This window comes from Pseudophryne corroboree, chromosome 6, assembly GCF_028390025.1.
Source record: "Pseudophryne corroboree isolate aPseCor3 chromosome 6, aPseCor3.hap2, whole genome shotgun sequence".
In the NCBI taxonomy this organism is placed as follows: Eukaryota; Metazoa; Chordata; class Amphibia; order Anura; family Myobatrachidae; genus Pseudophryne; species Pseudophryne corroboree.
The window spans coordinates 253,014,777-253,032,009 of record NC_086449.1 but is presented as its reverse complement, the minus strand read 5'-3'; the positions used below and the strand labels follow the sequence as shown (position 1 = coordinate 253,032,009).

Below are 17,233 nucleotides of genomic sequence, written 5' to 3'. Positions count from 1 at the left end.
TGTTTGTGACGTCAAACCAGGAACGACAAGCACTGAACTGATCGCAGATGCCGAGTAAGTCTGAAGCTACTCTGAAACTGCTAAGTAGTTTGTAATCGCAATATTGCGATTACATCGTTCGCAATTTTAAGAAGCTAAGATTCACTCCCAGTAGGCGGCGGCTTAGCGTGTGTAACTCTGCTAAAATCGCCTTGCGAGTGATCAACTCGGAATGAGGGCCAAAGTACGTACAACTGCATATATAAATGTGTAGCATAACAGTTCCAGTGGTTTAGGGGTCTATTTACTAAGCCATGGATGGAAATAAAGTACCAGCTAATCAGCTCCTGAAAAATGACAGTTATTAGCTGATTGGCTGGTACTTTATCTCCATCGACTTTATCTCCATCCAAGGTTTAGTAAATAGACCCCCTAGTGTCTGTACACCGTATGAAAAGATATCCACTGTACAGTGTGTGGATTACTTCATTTAACTGATCTGTCAATTAAATGTGCTTCTCATACACATAAGATGTCTGTGTAAATAAAAAAATTGCAAATACAATTTTGTTACTTTCAAACACAACTTTATTGCTTTTACACAGGAGTGATGCAATTCAACAATAAGCCATTTTTTATGTTACTATGGTTGCCAAAGGGTGTGTGCGGGCTATTTCAAGAAGAATACTGTACCATCTGCAACGTACTGTAATACAGAATGACATACAGTGAACGGACAAGTGGTTTTCAACCATTTAAGGACTGTGGAAACACATAAAATTGGTGATTCCACACTATCTTTTAAAAATATATGTCTATTTCAATAAGTTTTCATATACTTGTGCATTAAAAATATATGGCTTTCTTTTGGTTTAGGCAACTGTTTAGGCTAGACCTGGTATACAATACAATACCAATTTAACAAAAATATGGCAATAGTAAGTGTAAAAGTTACTACATTGTAGTATTCTGTAGAGATCCCCATACAGTATTATTTTGTGTATGATGCAAGCTTTTGAAATACAGTACCAGACAGGGAAAGCAGGTTACTGTATGTCACATATCTGGCTTTTAGTAATTTGACTAATGTAATAACAGTTGCCAAAGACATCTTTAGCCCGCAAGCACAAAAGTAAATAAGACAATCCTCTGATGCCAACATGGGGGGCCGAGTTCTAAAAAAACATAGAAAGGATCACATACTGAGAGTGGCATTTACTACGTACTGTAAAGATGGCTCCCAACAACGGAACTCAAACTGAACTTGTAATGGGAACACGGAAAAGGCAGCCCTTTGGTGGGCTGAGCATATATCAGCGAGAATATATAAACTCACTAGGAACTAATGACAACACTGAGGTACAAATGACTGGCTATAATTGTTTCAGCCCGTTAAAGTTTTTTCCCCCCACTGTGTGTGGGTAGTGTGCCCACTTCAATTCATCTTTAATTGTAGATCTCTACAAGCCACCAAAATGGCCACTTCCTGGTTTCTCCATTAAGTCACTGACAGGAAATACAGGACTAAAAAAAGGCTGCTCCTCAATATGCAATTTAACAGTAAAGACTACTGGTGAAGAAACACAGAGATGGAAAAAGTGTTTCCACGGCCACGCATTTAATTTCAAATACACAACTACAATATGAACACATGTAAAACGGAGAAATGTAGGCAGCATCCACTTTGCTATCATCATCCAAGGCTGACTTTTCTGAAAGTCACGCAAGTCTGGCATCAAAGCACCATTATCTTCTCAGAATTTTTTTTTGTTAGTAGGTATATACAGTAGGTGACAGGACCTGCTAGCTTTTAAATTAGAAACAAATTTTTATCATTAGAATGGTTGCATGACAGAAGGTCCTTACATTTATTCTGAATGTTACTTTTTTATTATAGCAGGGTAGTAACCATGCAGGTGTAAGGCGTTAATTAATTATATGCATCATGTGGATATTATATTGCCTGGGTGTTTCACCTTCTTCCGCCACCCAAGACAGAACTTTACTTAGGAAACTGTCCGATCTTCTGTCCCTATCAATTGCTGAACCTGCTCCTGCAGAAAGCAGTCAGTGACCAGACTGACATGGGAGAAGCATGTTGGGGGTAATGAAGTGAGGCTAGAACTGTGTCTAGATATTGTTGCACGAGACAGGGGTCTTACCCCGCCATGACCATATACAGTACCATGGTAGCATTGTAAAGAACAGTAACATATATGGAAGTATTACATTTAAATGCACTTTTGGGCAGAGAATATACAGTCAAGAGGGAGCCTTATATTTTTCCTTGTTTCCATATAATTGTATACTCTTTGCAAATAAAGAAAGGTCATGTACTGTATAAATGAATACAGCAGGGGGGAAAAAAAATCTGTATATAGAACACATGTATTTGTATGCACACAATAGCGAGACATTTAAAAACAGTAGTTCAATATAAAGTGACAAAGTTACACCACACTACCCCACAAAATCCACAATGATGTATAAAACCAGAGCACCCAGCAGGTGATTACATCTGGATCACAATCAGGGTTTTAAATACATTACACCCACCTGTCACATATAGAGATAGTAAAGGAGACAGATACAAATGGCCTGTATCCAGCACAGTGGTACATGGTCCAAACATCTTGGATAAATACTTACAATAGACAGCTTTGTTTCTACAGTACATATACTATACATAATGCATTTAAGGTTTAATAAATTATTTAAAAAATAACATTTTCCTTTTATACATCCAATACAGCAATATGTTTTCCCACTGTCAGCCACAGTTTCCCGCTTTTACGAAAGTTCATATTATTGACTTCCTTTTCTTTATGTAACGTTTTACATTTTTATTATATAGAAAACCAGTAAAATGTGGTTTACTATGTTTATCTCATCATGTACAAAGAAAAATACAGGAAGATTTAAAATATTATAGAAAAATGTACCTGTATGTTTTGTTTATAAAACCGTAATTCACGCCATCAAAACCGGTAGCCATAATTCACCTTCAAGTATAAGAGGACAGGATGCGTTCAGGTAAGTCGCGCTGTAGGCTACAAAGCAATTCATATAGTTTTGGTTTGCACTTGGCAGCAGATTTTCCTCTTGCCCAGTGACCATCCCCTTATTTCTTACAAATGCACTAAAGAAATTTCTAAATAAAAATAAAAATATCCATCCTCTTTTGGCACCTAAATATACGTTTTGTTCTATAAACCAAACGGGACCCATACACAGGCAAATGTTCTTGTTGCGGTAGACATTTTCAAGTATTCAACAGGACTAAAATGCACCCTGTAAAATCTAATATACAAAATATAAAGCCTTAGCTGCATCTCACTCCCCAATATAAATCAGTCAGTGTACTAAAGAGAGACATCACTGGCAGTATATTCTAAATTCAGTTTTCTACAGTAGGCAGGACACATGTAATTCCTCCATGGATGTGTAAAATATCACAAACACACAATTATTATTCTGGCACAATCTATTGAGCCACAAGAACAAGTGCAAATTCGTTGAACCTTTAAAGCCAGAAGAACACTTAAAGCTCTGCAAAAATATAGTCTTCCTGGACTGGTTCTCCTAACAATAAGTGATTTAAGGTTGTACTTAAAAGGTCAATGGAACAGGATAAAATACAGAACAAAGTAACCATATTAAAATTGATAGTAATGTCATTTGATTAGCTTAATAGTAGAGCTGCTGGGTTAAAGAGTTACAAAATGTTAGCTGCAGTGACACAGACTTAGAAAATACGTTCGCTGTAGAGACACAAAAATACAAACTGTTAGGTGGATACTGTACGTTGTAGAGGGCCTGCAAATTTGTTTCTTTGTAAATCCATGTTACTCACATGGGCATGAGCTGCAGTTCCAATTAAATCTAAAGACTTTAAACAATATTTTGCCTGCAAACTGACTTTCTATCAACATTAAAAGCGGTAAGATGCGACCACATAATGAGGGAGAAATATAGACTCAATATGTCAGTGCCAGACAATATATGCAGAACAATAGTGATAAACCCCTCTATATCAGTGAGGCCCATCTGATGCCAGACTAAGAAATTAAAAATAGCTTAAAGGGGTTCTCTAAGCACATGACATATTGTACTTAATAGTGTTCAATAACATTACTGCGGTCAGTAGACAAGCATCAGACAGATCTATCAATATTCAGTAGTTTGAAAACTGTGGATCTAATCCCATTCATGTAATCATGCACTTACATTTCAGCAATGATGAGATCAGGACATAACGTAGGTACAGTAAGAGAATTACTGATGCTAGAACGTAATGAAAATGAAAAACAAGAAAACAAATATAGCCACATAAAAAAAGTCCATGATTATATGTTTATCTTCATTCACAAAAAAATATATGACGTTTCGCTCATCCGGTAGCATAGATCTTCTTGTCCTTAGTGTAGCGATTAGGTGCCTGACAAGTTAGGCTGGTGCTCAGGATATCAGATGAGGAAGTCTTGAAGTTCATAATTTCTAGGTGTGAAATGGAATTCATTTGCTCTGATTAAATCTTGCTGGTACGAACACTGAAATGCCAAAGTCTAGAACGTCCATGGAATCATTATCAGTGGAAACAGTTCCCCACCAGTTACAGTGGACATAAATAATTTCCTAATGCAAAGTGCATATGAACATATGCTCACCAGTCCATTATTACGGAGTTTAGCATTTTCAGCTAAAAACAAAGATACAACATTAAAAATAATAGGTGGTAAATCAATTGTGGAAATCTAATTGTGCGATGATCGCTCAGACTTTTTGTCCCCTGCATTAAATGAACCATTCTCTAGTAATGCATGAATGATTGTCAGATTGCCTTAGCATGGTTTCAGCAAATAATGTTGAACCATTAGGGATAATCCTATTTAAGGACTTAAATGTTCAGAAGGCTGTAATGTGACATTTGTGGAGTTCCTTCATGCCAGTAAAAGACCATATGAAAACTTACCATATTTAATATAGTCTGTCTGAATCGGCTCAACAATCATAACTCGGAACATGTGAATTACAATCTAGTCACAAAAACAATGGATTCATGAGTACAGTAGAGAGCCTGTATGGGTTACTTTTTGATCCATTCCTCCATACATAAATTGCGTAGCCTTTTCCTTATTTAATATTTGACCTACAGCGAGGTTTCTTGCCCATGTATGGATAACTCTGTTTGAATCTGTTCATCTAGAGCTGACTGCTGAAGTATCCTGTTATCGGAGCCCAGGTTCCATGTTGCAGGAGTTTCTTTTGCAAAGTTTTCATTCGGCAGTGATGCTTCACCTGGTGGTTCAGTGCCAAAATGCATCTCATCTTCCATGCATGGCTGCGATGGCGTTGCCATGTCCCATAGAGACTGCTGTGATAAACAGGAGGGATCAAGAAATTGAGGTTCCTCCTTTGGAGATGTCTCATTACATATCTCCTGGCTGCTGGACGTGTCCTCACTTTGTGCATGATGAGACTGAAAAAGGTCATCAAGGTTCAACTTTCTTCTCTGCTCTTCAGTCAGTGAAGTCTTCTCATTAAAGTTGAAACGTGCTGAAAGATCTATAGTGGTAGGAGATGAAGGGCCTGCACTTGACACTGTGCTGGACGGTCCACTACTATCTGCAAATGGCAATATAATGTTTGTTGTTATTACTTTAATAAAAGAAATATCTCACAATAGAAATTATATACTGTAGAGACTATTTCATTTTCCAAAAAAATAAAAATAAATTGACACTGCCCGAACCAAATGTGGCAGAACATGTAATTATAAAACAAAAACAATGTCTCCTAAAGTAACATATATGTAAGGTTTAACTTACTGAAAAGGGATTGTTCTAGAGTAGTAGCAGGTTGGACTTTGACGGTAAATTTGCAGATTTGCATTGCAAACTGCATGTGGATACCTCTTTCATCGCAGTTTTATTGACAAAAATAAAGAACTTCTGAAAACTTTAAATCTTGCTCACTTACCCAGTTCTGAAAAGGCATTGCTCAATGCAAAAATTTCTGCTGAGGTGCTCAGAGAGGCAATTAGAATCCTTAAGGTCCCTGCCCGGAAATCCCCTTCACGACTCATTCAACTTAATAAGTTAGAGGAGGACACCGCCACAGCCAATATTGCTAGAACTCTCAACAATGGTAGAGATCTTTATTTGTTCTCACACTACAGACCCATATTGTTGCTAAATGTGGATCTCAAACTGTTCACCAAAATGTTAGCCAACAGATTAACTACTGTTATAACACTAGCTCACTTTGGCAACTACAGTAGTACTAGGAAATGTATTTTCTACTACGTGCTGCAAATACTAAGGCTTTTCCTGCTCTGGTTGCTAGCCCTTGATGCTGGAAGGCCTTCAGCCATGTACTATGTCCGGATTCAGTGACTCATTCATTCATTCGTTCATGAAATTTGCGGTCTTTATTTTAATCTGACAGCTGTTTTAGCAAATAGCTGGGTCACCTTCCTTCTACATTAAAATAAGAATTAAGTGAGGTTGTCTCGTCAACTCTCCTCTTTGTCATCACCATGGAACAGTTACCAACCAGGTTCTGTGATTACCCAGATATTTTGGGAATCTGAATTTGGACTCAAGAGCATAAACTAGCTCTTCAGGCTGATTATGTACTACACACAAAACCGCACAGCTCTCTTCCAGCTCTATGGAGGAGGATTGGAAATGACGGTCCCCTGTCAAACTTTCAGATATACATTGACAGAAACTCTTGCTATTAATATGTCCTTGGAGATGCAGCAATACCTTAGTGACCATGTAAACTTCAGATGCAGCCTCATCAAGTAAAATATTTAGACATACACTTGGTTAAGCGTGATTACATTTATTTTCTGCCAATGATGTCCACAACTTGACACACACAAATACTTTATTTGTTTCAAATGCTTCCTGTTAGAGTCTAATCTACTATTTTTGAAGAATTGCACCTCTGGGCGCGTATAGTCTGGAAGAAGTGCTAGGGTTCAACAAAAGTTACTATATAGACACCCCAGAGAAAGATTATTAAGCTTCCCTGCTTGTATGAGTACAGCCTAGCAGCTCACTTATCTCAAATAGTGTTAATTCCCACACAAGGGTTTGGATGGATATTGAGGAAGACTTTATAAATATGGTTTCCCTTTGTACTTTATTATTATTATTATCCTTTATTTATATGGCGCCACAAGGGTTCCGCAGCGCCCAATTACAGAGTACATATGCACATAATCAAAACAGGAAAACAGTGACTTACAGTTGAAGACAATTTAGGACAAGTACAGGGTAACGAAGCATGACTACACCAGTAAATGACAGAGATAAATTCCAGGTGGCCAAAAAACTGCGTGATTTGGGCAGTTGAGGATTATTAAAGTAAGAAAAGAATAAGCACATGAGGGAAGAGGGCCCTACTCGTGAGAGCTTACATTCTAAGGGGAGGGGTAGACAGACAGGGGTGACACAGATGGGGTACATAGAGAGCGTGGAACAGAGGGTTAGGATGAGATTTGGCTGGGTTTGGTAAAGAAATGGGTCTTAAGAGCCTGTTTGAAGTTTTGTAGAGAGGTGGAGAGTCTGAGTGGGAGAGGTAAAGAATTCCAGAGGAAGGGAGCAGCACGTGAAAAATCTTGGAGATAGGAGTGGGAGGAAGTAATCAGAAGACAGGAGAGCCGGCGTGCATTAGCAGAGCGAAGAGGACGGGTGGGAGAGTAAAGGGAGATAAGGTCAGAGATGTAAATGGGAGAGGAGTGGGTGAGTGCTTTGTAAGTGAGAGTGAGAAGTTTGAATTGGATTCTGAAAGGGAAGGGAAGCCAGTGAAGGGCTTGTAGGAGAGGGGAGGTGGACGTAGCGCGTTTGGTGAGGAAGATAAGCCGGGCAGCAGCATTGAGGATAGATTGGAGTGGAGAGAGGTAATTGTCAGGGAGGCCAGTTAGGAGGAGATTACAGTAGTCCAGTCTGGAAATAATCAGTGAGTGAATAATGATCTTAGTGGCATCCTGGGTGAGAAAAGATCTGATCCTGGAAATGTTTTTGAGATGAAAATGACAGGTTTGCGAGAGGTGCTGAATGTGTGGTTTGAAGGAGAGGGAGGAGTCAAGGATTACACCAAGACAGCGTACTTGGGGGCTAGAGGAGATAGTCGTGCCATCAATGGATAATGAGATTGTGGGAGGTGAGGTTGTGCGGGAGGGTGGGAAGATGATCAGCTCAGTCTTAGACATGTTGAGTTTAAGAAAGCGCTGGGACATCCAGGAAGAGATAGCAGAAAGACAGTTAGAGGCACGAGTGAGGAGAGCCGTGGAGAGATCAGGGGAGGAGAGGTAGATTTGAGTGTCATCAGCATAGAGGTGATACTGGAAATTAAAAGAACTAATGAGTTCACCTAAAGAGGACATATAGAGAGAGAAAAGGAGAGGACCAAGAACAGAACCTTGGGGGACACCAACAGTTAGTGGAAGTGGGGGCGAGGTAGCATCATGAGAGGAGACAGAGAAGGAACGATCAGAGAGGTAGGAGGACAGCCAGGAGAGGGCAGTATCGCGTAGACCAAGAGAGTGAAGGATTTGCAGAAGGAGAGGGTGGTCTACAGTGTCAAAAGCAGCAGAGAGGTCAAGAAGAATAAGCAGAGAGTAGTGGCCCTTAGATTTGGCGGCATGGAGGTCATTGCAGACATTTGTGAGGGCAGTTTCAGTAGAGTGGAGAGAGCGGAAACCAGACTGGAATGGGTCAAGCAGTGAGTGAGAGGAAAGAAAGGCAGTGAGGCGATTATAGACAATACGCTCAAGAAGTTTGGAGGCAAAGGGGAGGAGAGAGATGGGTCGATAGTTGGAGAGAGTGTTAGGATCAAGGGTAAGTTTTTTAAGAATAGGGGAGACAAGAGCATGCTTGAAGGCAGAGGGGACAGTGCCTGATGAGAGGGAGAGATTGAGAAGGTGGGCAAGATGGGAACAGGCAGAAGGAGAGAGGTAGCGGAGGAGGTGGGAGGGGATAGGGTCGAGTGGGGAGGTTGTGGGGGGGGGGGGGGGAGTGTATGAGGGCCATGACTTCCTCGCCAGATACATGGGAGAAAGATGTCAGAGTTGGTAAGAGGGTAGGGGAGGGGTGGCAAAGGATGGGTGGTAAAGGATGGGTGGTGGCTGGTTGCTTGACTGGTGGGATGTGATATCCTGACGTATGGAGTCAATCTTGGATGTGAAATAAGTGGCAAAGTCAAGAGCAGACAATGAGGAGGGGAGAGGAGGTGGTGGTGGGCAGAGGAGGGAGTTAACAGTGGCAAAGAGGCGCCGGGGGTTGGAAGAGTAGGTAGAGATGAGGATTTTGAAGTATGATTGTTTAGCGAGGGAAAGGGCAGCACTGAAGGATGAGAGCATGAATTTGTAATGGAGGAAGTCTGCATGAGAGCGTGATTTCCTCCACTGTCGCTCAGCAGTACGCAAGCATTTTTGTAGATATCTGGTGCATTTGGTGTGCCAGGGTTGAGGTGTTGATCTGCGAGGGTGAATAGTGGTTGGCGGAGCAACAGAGTCAAGGGCTGAAGTAAGAGATGCATTGTATAGAGATGTGGCTTGTTCAGGGCATGTGAGAGAGAGAAGAGGAGAGAGAAGTGAGTCAAACAGGGAGGATAGGGATGAGGTGTCAATAGCCTCAATGTTACGCTTAGTGATGGTAGCCTTAGGAGGGAGAGATGGGGGAGCAGAGATAGATAAGTTGAATGAGAGCAAGTGGTGGTCAGAGAGGGGAAAAGGGGAATTGGAGAAATCAGAAATATCACAGCAGTGAGTGAAAACCAGATCCAGTGAGCTCCCGTCCACATGGGAGGGTGAGGTGGTCCACTGGTAGAGACCAAGTGAAGAGGTGAGGTTAAGGAGTTTAGAGGCAGGTGGTTTTGTGGGGTTATCGATAGGGATGTTGAAATCCCCTAGGATAATGGAGGAAATGTCAGAAGAGAGGAAGTGAGGTAGCCAGGAAGCAAAGTTGTCGAGGAATTTGGAGGAAATGCCAGGTGGACGGTAAATGACAGCAACTCGAAGATTAGTAGGTTGGTAGAGGCGTATTGCATGGACCTCAAATGTAAAGAATGTAAGAGATGGTTCTGGAGGTATAAGTTGGTATGTGTAGCTTGAGGGTAAAAGGATCCCAACACTACCCCCATGACGACCCCCAGGTCGGGGTGTGTGTGAGAATGTGAGGCCCCCAGCAGAGAGAGAAGCAGGAGAAGCGGTGTCATAGGGAGTAATCCAGGTTTCAGTAATGGCCAGGAGGTGCAGGGAGTTGGATATGAAAAGGTCGTGAGTGGGGGCCAGTTTGTTGCAAACAGATCTGGCATTCCAGAGGGCACAGGATAGGGGGTAGAAGTTTGTGGGAGAGATGTGAATGAGATTATCAGGGTTGCTGTAGCGTTGAGGTAAGATTGATGTGGAAGGAAGGGATAAAGAGGGTGTAATGATGGTGCTGGGGCCTTGGCTAGGAAGGGAGACTGCAGGAGTGTGGCAGGGAGGGAGTGTAGTACGATACTGGTGGAGGAGAGGTGAGGTGACAGGCAAAGGAGGGGGAGAGCAGGGTTGAGTGGTGGGGTATAAATGGTGTGAAGGGGCAGAAGTGAATTGCAGTGGGGAAACAGAAGAGGAGGGGAAGGGAGGCAGACAGAGGAGAGGAGAGAGCATGAGATGTAGGAGACTGGGAGAGAGGGATAGAGGTGGTAACAGGGGACAGAAAAAAGGAATAGGAAGACAAGGATTAATGGGGGATGTTGCCAGCCTGGCCATAGTGTGGCTGGGGTAAATAGTGGTAGCAAAATGAGAGTAGGAGGAGGAGTGGTGGCTGAATAAGAGAGCAGTGAAGTTTGGAGAAATAAAATTCAATTTTAAACTGTCGGTAGTATCTACAGGTTAACAGTAATTCAAATATTTGCTGATGTTAGATGGAAAATTACACAGTGTTGGCAAACTGCAAGTCAGTGTTATTTTGGCAAGACTTGAATGACTGGTCCCTATTTACCTTCTACTCTAAGATTTTCACTGTAAAATTAAAGCTTCTGTACCCAAGTGTACAAGTTCATAGATTACCCTAATAGAAGGTCTCCTTTATAAAAGGATTCAGCTTTACTTCCGTTCATAGATCCCAATACATTTGAAAACTGGGCTGAACTGTTCACCTGGCATCGCACCTCTGAACCTCTTCACAGAGTTAAACTGAGCTCTGTAATCATTTCACCCTCCCATCTGGCCCTTTTTACCAATATCTGCAGATTTTACATTTTTACACTAGAAGAATTAAAGCCTCAAGTTCCCTGCTGACCACCCACTTTGGATGCAATATGACCATGTACATCCCTTCTCTAGATTTTCTACTGTTTACTACCTACAGAAGTGGTTCTCAGACTGTGCGCCGTGGCTCCCTGGGGTGCCTTGGATTGTTGGTCCAGGACCAATTCAAATAATTTATGATCAATATAATAGGCAAAACCAGTGCTGGTGGCTGCCAATCATAACATATGTGAGTGTACAACAAGAATGACATATAAACACAATATACTTAATTTAATATTTCTTTCTAAATTTCTCAATAAAAAAAACTTTTGGTCTAGGGTTGCTGTGAAAAAAAAATTGTTATTGTAGGGTGCTGCGATTCAATAAAGTTTGGGAACCACTGGCCTACAGTATTTATTAAAATTACCTCTCTCCTAAAGAGAGGAATGAATTTCACTGGGAGCAGGACATTGAGAGACCCTGTAGATTGGGCACAAAAATGTAAAGTTACTAAAAGCTAGACCAAAAAGCAAGTGTATAAACGGTTAGTAGGTTCCTTTGTGTCTACACACTATTTACTAGTTTACATTCAGTCTTTTATGGCAGGATTTCTTCAAATTCTTTGAAGAAAACTATATTGCCAGCATCACTCATGATCAGTATTGCGAGGTACACTGGATTCCACAGGGAATAACATCGGGGTGTAGAGTTGGATCTTGATCTGAGACACCAACAGGCTAAAAGCTTTTGACTGTTCCCAGGATGCACTGCACTGCCTCCTCTATAGCCCCGCCTCCAGGCACTGGAGCTCAGTTTTGTTAACCAGTCCAATGCAGTAGCAGGTAAGAGAGACGGTAGATGTTAGTATTAGCGGCTAATGCCATAAAAACCCAAAGAAGCTATGTGCGTCAGGGTGGGCGCCCTGTGGAATCCAGTGTACCTCGCAGAAAAAGATTTAACCATGGTAAGTCTACCATAAATCTCCTTTTCTGCAGCGGGGTACACTGGTATTCCACAGGGAATAACATCCGGGATGTCCTAAAGCAGTTCCTCATGGGAGGGGACGTACTGTAGCGGGCACAAGAACCCGGCGTCCAAAGGAAGCATCCTGGGAGGCGGAAGTATCAAAGGCACAGAACCTGATGAACGTGTTCACTGAGGACCACGTAGCCGCCTTGCACAATTGTTCTGCGGATGTGCCACAGTGGGCCGCCCAAGAAGGTCCAACAGACCGAGTAGAATGGGCTTTGATAGCAGCAGGAGCTGGGGGTCCAGCCTCCGCATAGGCTTGTGTAATCACCATTCTAATCCATCTGGCCAAGGTTTGCTTATTCGCAGGCCAGCCAGGTTTGTGAAAACAAAAAAGTACAAGAGGGGAATCTGACCTCCTGATAGAGGCAGTCCTTTCCACATAAATACAGAGAGCCCGTACCACATCCAAAGATCTTTCCTTGGAGGACAAACCAGAAGAGATGAAGGCCGGAACCACAATCTCCTGGTTAAGGTGAAAAGATTAAACCACCTTAGGCAAATCACCTGGGCGAGTTCGAAGAACTGCCCGGTCACAGTGAAAAATCAGAAAGGGTGGACGACAAGATAAAGTGCCTAAGTCCGACACCCTCCTAGCAGAGGCAATAGCCAACAGAAACACGACCTTAAGTGTAAGGCGTTAAGGTCCACAGACTCAAGAGGCTCAAATGGAGACTCTTGTAGGGCATTCAGACCAACAGACTGATCCCACGGAGCCACAGGAGGGACATATGGAGGCTGAATCCGTAGAACACCCTGGGGTAAATTTACTAAGATGGGAGTTCTATTTAAGATGGGATGTTGCCTATAGCAACCAATCAGATTCCAGGTATTATCTTCTAAAAGGTGCTAGATAAATGAGAAGTAGATTCTGATTGGTTGCTATGGGCAACATCCCATCTTAAATAGAACTCCCGTCTTAGTAAATTTACCCCCCTGAGTGAAAGTGTGAACGTCAGGAAGAGATGCAATTTTTCTCTGAAAACACACCGACAAGGCAGATATATGGACCTTGAGGGAGGCCAGACGAAGGCCCAAGTCTAGGCCTTGTTGTAGAAAAGCCAAAAGTCTGGAAGTTTTGAAAGTATATGGATAATAATTCTTAGCAGCACACCAGGTGAAGTAAGAATTCCAGACCCTGTAATAAATCCGAGCCAAAGCTGGTTTACGGGCTTTCAACATAGTTTGAATGACCACCTCAGAGAATCCTTTTGCTCTCAGGAGTGATGCTTCAAGAGCCACGCCGTCAAAGCCAGTCTGGCCAGATCAGACACAGGGGCCCTGAACGCGGAGGTCTGGGCGTTGAGGAAGTAAAAGAGGACGCTCTATCGAGAGACCCTGCAGGTCTGAGAACCAATGCCGTCTGGGTCACGCTGGAGCGACTAGAAGTAGTATTCCTCCTTCTTGCTTGAACTTCTGTATTACCCTGGGCAGGAGTGAAACTGGAGGGAACACGTATGGTAGCCCGAAAGTTCCATGGAATTGCCAGTGCATCCACGAATGCTGCATGAGGATCCCTTGTCCTTGGCTCCGAAGACCGGAACCTTGTGATTGTGTTGAGACACCCTCAGGTCTACATCTGGTAGGCCCCACTTGTCCACTAGGAGATGAAAGACTTCTGGATGAAGACTCCACTCTCCGACAAGCACGTCCTGACGACTGAGGAAGCAAGCTTCCCAGTTGAGGACTCCCGGAATGAACAAATATGACTGGCAGATGGTGTTCTGCCCATTGGAGAATTTTTTTACACCTCCATCATTGCCATGCGGATTCGAGTGCTGCCTTGATGATTTATGTACGCCACCATGGTGGCGTTGTCTGATTGTTCTTGAACAGGCTTGTTCTGTACCAGCGACAGGGCCAGTGTCAACGCATTGAACATTGCCCGAAATTCCAGAATGTTTATCGGGAGGACAGATTCCTCCCTGGTCCACCGACCCTGGAGAGAGTGTTGCTCCAACACCGCGCCCCAACCTCACAGACTGGCGTCCATTGTCAGTAGGACCCAGTTGGAGATCCAGAAGGGACGGCCGATGCTCAACTGTTGGTCCTGTAGTCACCAGCTCAGTGACAGACGAACCTCCGGAGTCAAGGAGATCATTTGAGACCTGATCCGATGAAGCAGGCCGTCCCACTTGGAAAGGATTAACCTCTGCAGAGGGCGGGAATGAAATGGAGCATACTCTACCATGTCGAAAGCAGACACCTTGAGGCCTAGTACTTGCATCGCCGAGTGTATCGACACGCTCGGTTGAGAGAGGAAGTATCTGATCTTGTCCTGAAGTTTCAGGACCGTCTGTGTGTGTCCAGCAGCGCCCCCAGGTGCACCATGCTCCGAGCAGGGACCAGCGAGGACTTCTTCCAATTGATGAGCTACCTGTGGGCTTGTAGGAATTGGACAGACATCTCCAGTTGACTGAGGAGGACCTTTTGGGAGTTTGCCAGAATCAGCAAGTCGTCCAGATACGGCAGGATCCTGATTCCCTGACACCGGAGGAAAGACGTCATTAGGGTCATGACCTTGGTGAAAATCTGAGGCGCCGTGGCCAGTCCAAATGGCAGAGCCTGGAATTGCCAATAGCAAACCGCAGATATTGCGGATGTGAAATGGCAATAGGTATGTGCAGGTAAGCATACTATATGTCCAGGGATACCATATAGTCCTCGAGTTCCATGGCCAGCACAATAGAGCGCAGGGTTTCCATACGGAACTTGGACACTCTCACAAACTTGTTCAATGATTTGAGGTTGAGGATAGGCCAGAAAGACCCATTTGGTTTCGGAACTAGAAACAGGGTCGAATAGTAACCCCTGCCTCTCTAGGACAGAGGTACTGGCACTACCACTCCTGTTTCCAGGAGGGATTGTACAACCAGGTGTAGAGCTTGCGCTTTCAATGGATCCAAAAGGATAACCGTTGAACAGAACTGGCGAGGGGGACGTCTCTTGAAAGAGATTGCATACCCGTGAGAGACAACTTCCCGCACCCAGGCGTCTGAAGTGGTCTTTAACCAGGTCTGGGCTAACTGCAGAAGTCGGCATCCCAACCTGGGGTCCCCTAGGGGGAGGCCCGGCCCATCATGCAGCAGGCTTGTCTTGTTTGGAAGCAGGATGACGGGCGGGCGGCCCAGGATTGTTTAGATTTGGGCTTAGTGGTTTTAGAAGTACGAGCCTGTCTCGGATACGCCTGACTTTTTGCTTTACCTGGAGGTCGAAAGGAACGAAAAGTTGTACTCTTAGCCTTCGGAGCAGAAGGATTAGTACTAGGGAGAAACGCAGTCTTGGCAGTCGCCAAGTCAGTCACAATCTTGTTCAGATCCTACCCAAATAGTATGTCTCCCTTGAAAGGTAGCACCTCCAAGGTCTTTTTAGAGTCCAGGTCCACTTTCCAGGACCTCAACCACAGAATCCGGCGAGCCAGGATAGACATAGTAGATACCTTGGCCGCTATGACCCCTGCCGCCTCCTGAATATAGTGAGAGGCTGTGGTAATATACGACAGATATTGTCTGGCAGTGTCAGAAAAATCCTGAGCCAGCTCATCCTCAATTGCCTGAACCCATGCTTCAATTCCTTTTGCAGCCAAGAGGCAGCCATAGTGGGTCTAGGTACAGCACCGGTAAGAGTGTAAATAGACTTCAGGCATCCCTCCACACGCTTATCTGTCGGTTCCTTCAGTATGGTGACAGTGGTGACAGGCAGAGTAGATGACACCACAAGACGGGCGACATGAGAGTCCACCGGCGGTGGAGTTTCCCACTTGTTACTCAACTCCGCAGGGATAGGATAACGAGCTAGTATCTTTTTAGACAGGGAAAACTTCTTTCCTGGAGATGACCAGGATTCCTAACGTATGTCAATTAAAAGGTCAGAATGTGGTAAAACTAGCAACCTTCCGACGTTTGAACTTATCAGGTTTCTTAGACGTAACAGGGGGCTCAATGTCATCATCAATTTGGAAAATCAGCTTGCTAGCCTCCACAAGGTCAGGAACATCAACCTGGGTTGTAGATTCCACATAATAAGCAACTGTGTCAGTGTCTAACGGATCAGTATATTCCCCATCCTCATCGGAAGAATTATCCGAAATATTAGTGGATTGTGAGGAAGAAATGGCCCGCTTAGATGACCCCTTGGCCCCAGAGGGGCATGGGGTGGACTTTTTTCTAACCAAAGACTAATTTAATTGCTGTAGCTGGGTAGACAGAGTATCCGCCCATGGCGGATTAACTACAGGGACAAGATGTAGCTGTAATGGCAGAGGAGGTCCCATAGGAGGCGTAAGACATGTTACAAGCGTAGTCAGCCTATTTTAAAACGCTGCCCAAGGTGTGTCCTGACAGGTGGACTGAGAGATGTATGACACCAAGCGCCTGAACCAGCCGCTAACACTTCCCCCACTGGTGAATCCGTGGCGACAGCAGTGCATGATGCAGGAGCGTCCGCGGATGTCCAGCCCTGTGTAGCAGACATTGTATGGGATGTAGCCTTAGGGCGTAACAGCACAATATAGCCAGACAAATAGCAAAACCAGCAAATAATCCCCTGTTATGTGACAGTAAACACAGAGCACAGAGGATTTAAGCGGTGCGGGGTTACTGAAAAACACAGTGAGAAATACAAAACAGTATACCACTATATATTATATGAGACCCTGACACACCTAGCCTCCAGGGTACAGAATATAGTGATAGCAAAACGTATGATACACAAGAATGGAATCCACACAGCTACAGGCACACTCAGTCACAGGTACAATGCAGGAATTATTACATATTAACAATAAAACTGCACTGGACTAGTACATGACATATAGATATGTATGTATTAGGGAGGCCAATCCCGGGCCGTTTTTTCAATCCCGGGATTCGGGATTGAAAAACGGTCAATCCCGGGATTCCGGGATTACAGTAGGGATTAGAGAAAATTGTAGGGAGCAGGGCTGGAGGGAGTGTGTAGGTAGCGGGAGGTAGG

General features: G+C 43.7%; 1 protein-coding gene across 24 annotated transcripts in view; it reads right to left on the bottom strand.

The window, feature by feature from the left end:
* Positions 1 to 544: 544 nt before the first annotated feature.
* The window catches only part of PPIP5K1 (diphosphoinositol pentakisphosphate kinase 1), a 281,975-nt gene continuing 265,286 nt past the window's right edge, over positions 545 to 17,233 (bottom strand). For all 24 annotated transcript variants that reach the window (XM_063925882.1, XM_063925883.1, XM_063925886.1 and 21 more), the window contains one exon: positions 545 to 5,604. In XM_063925882.1, the coding sequence (XP_063781952.1) occupies positions 5,129 to 5,604 (476 nt within the window). In that variant the 3' untranslated portion in view covers positions 545 to 5,128. The remainder of the gene's footprint in view (positions 5,605 to 17,233) is intronic.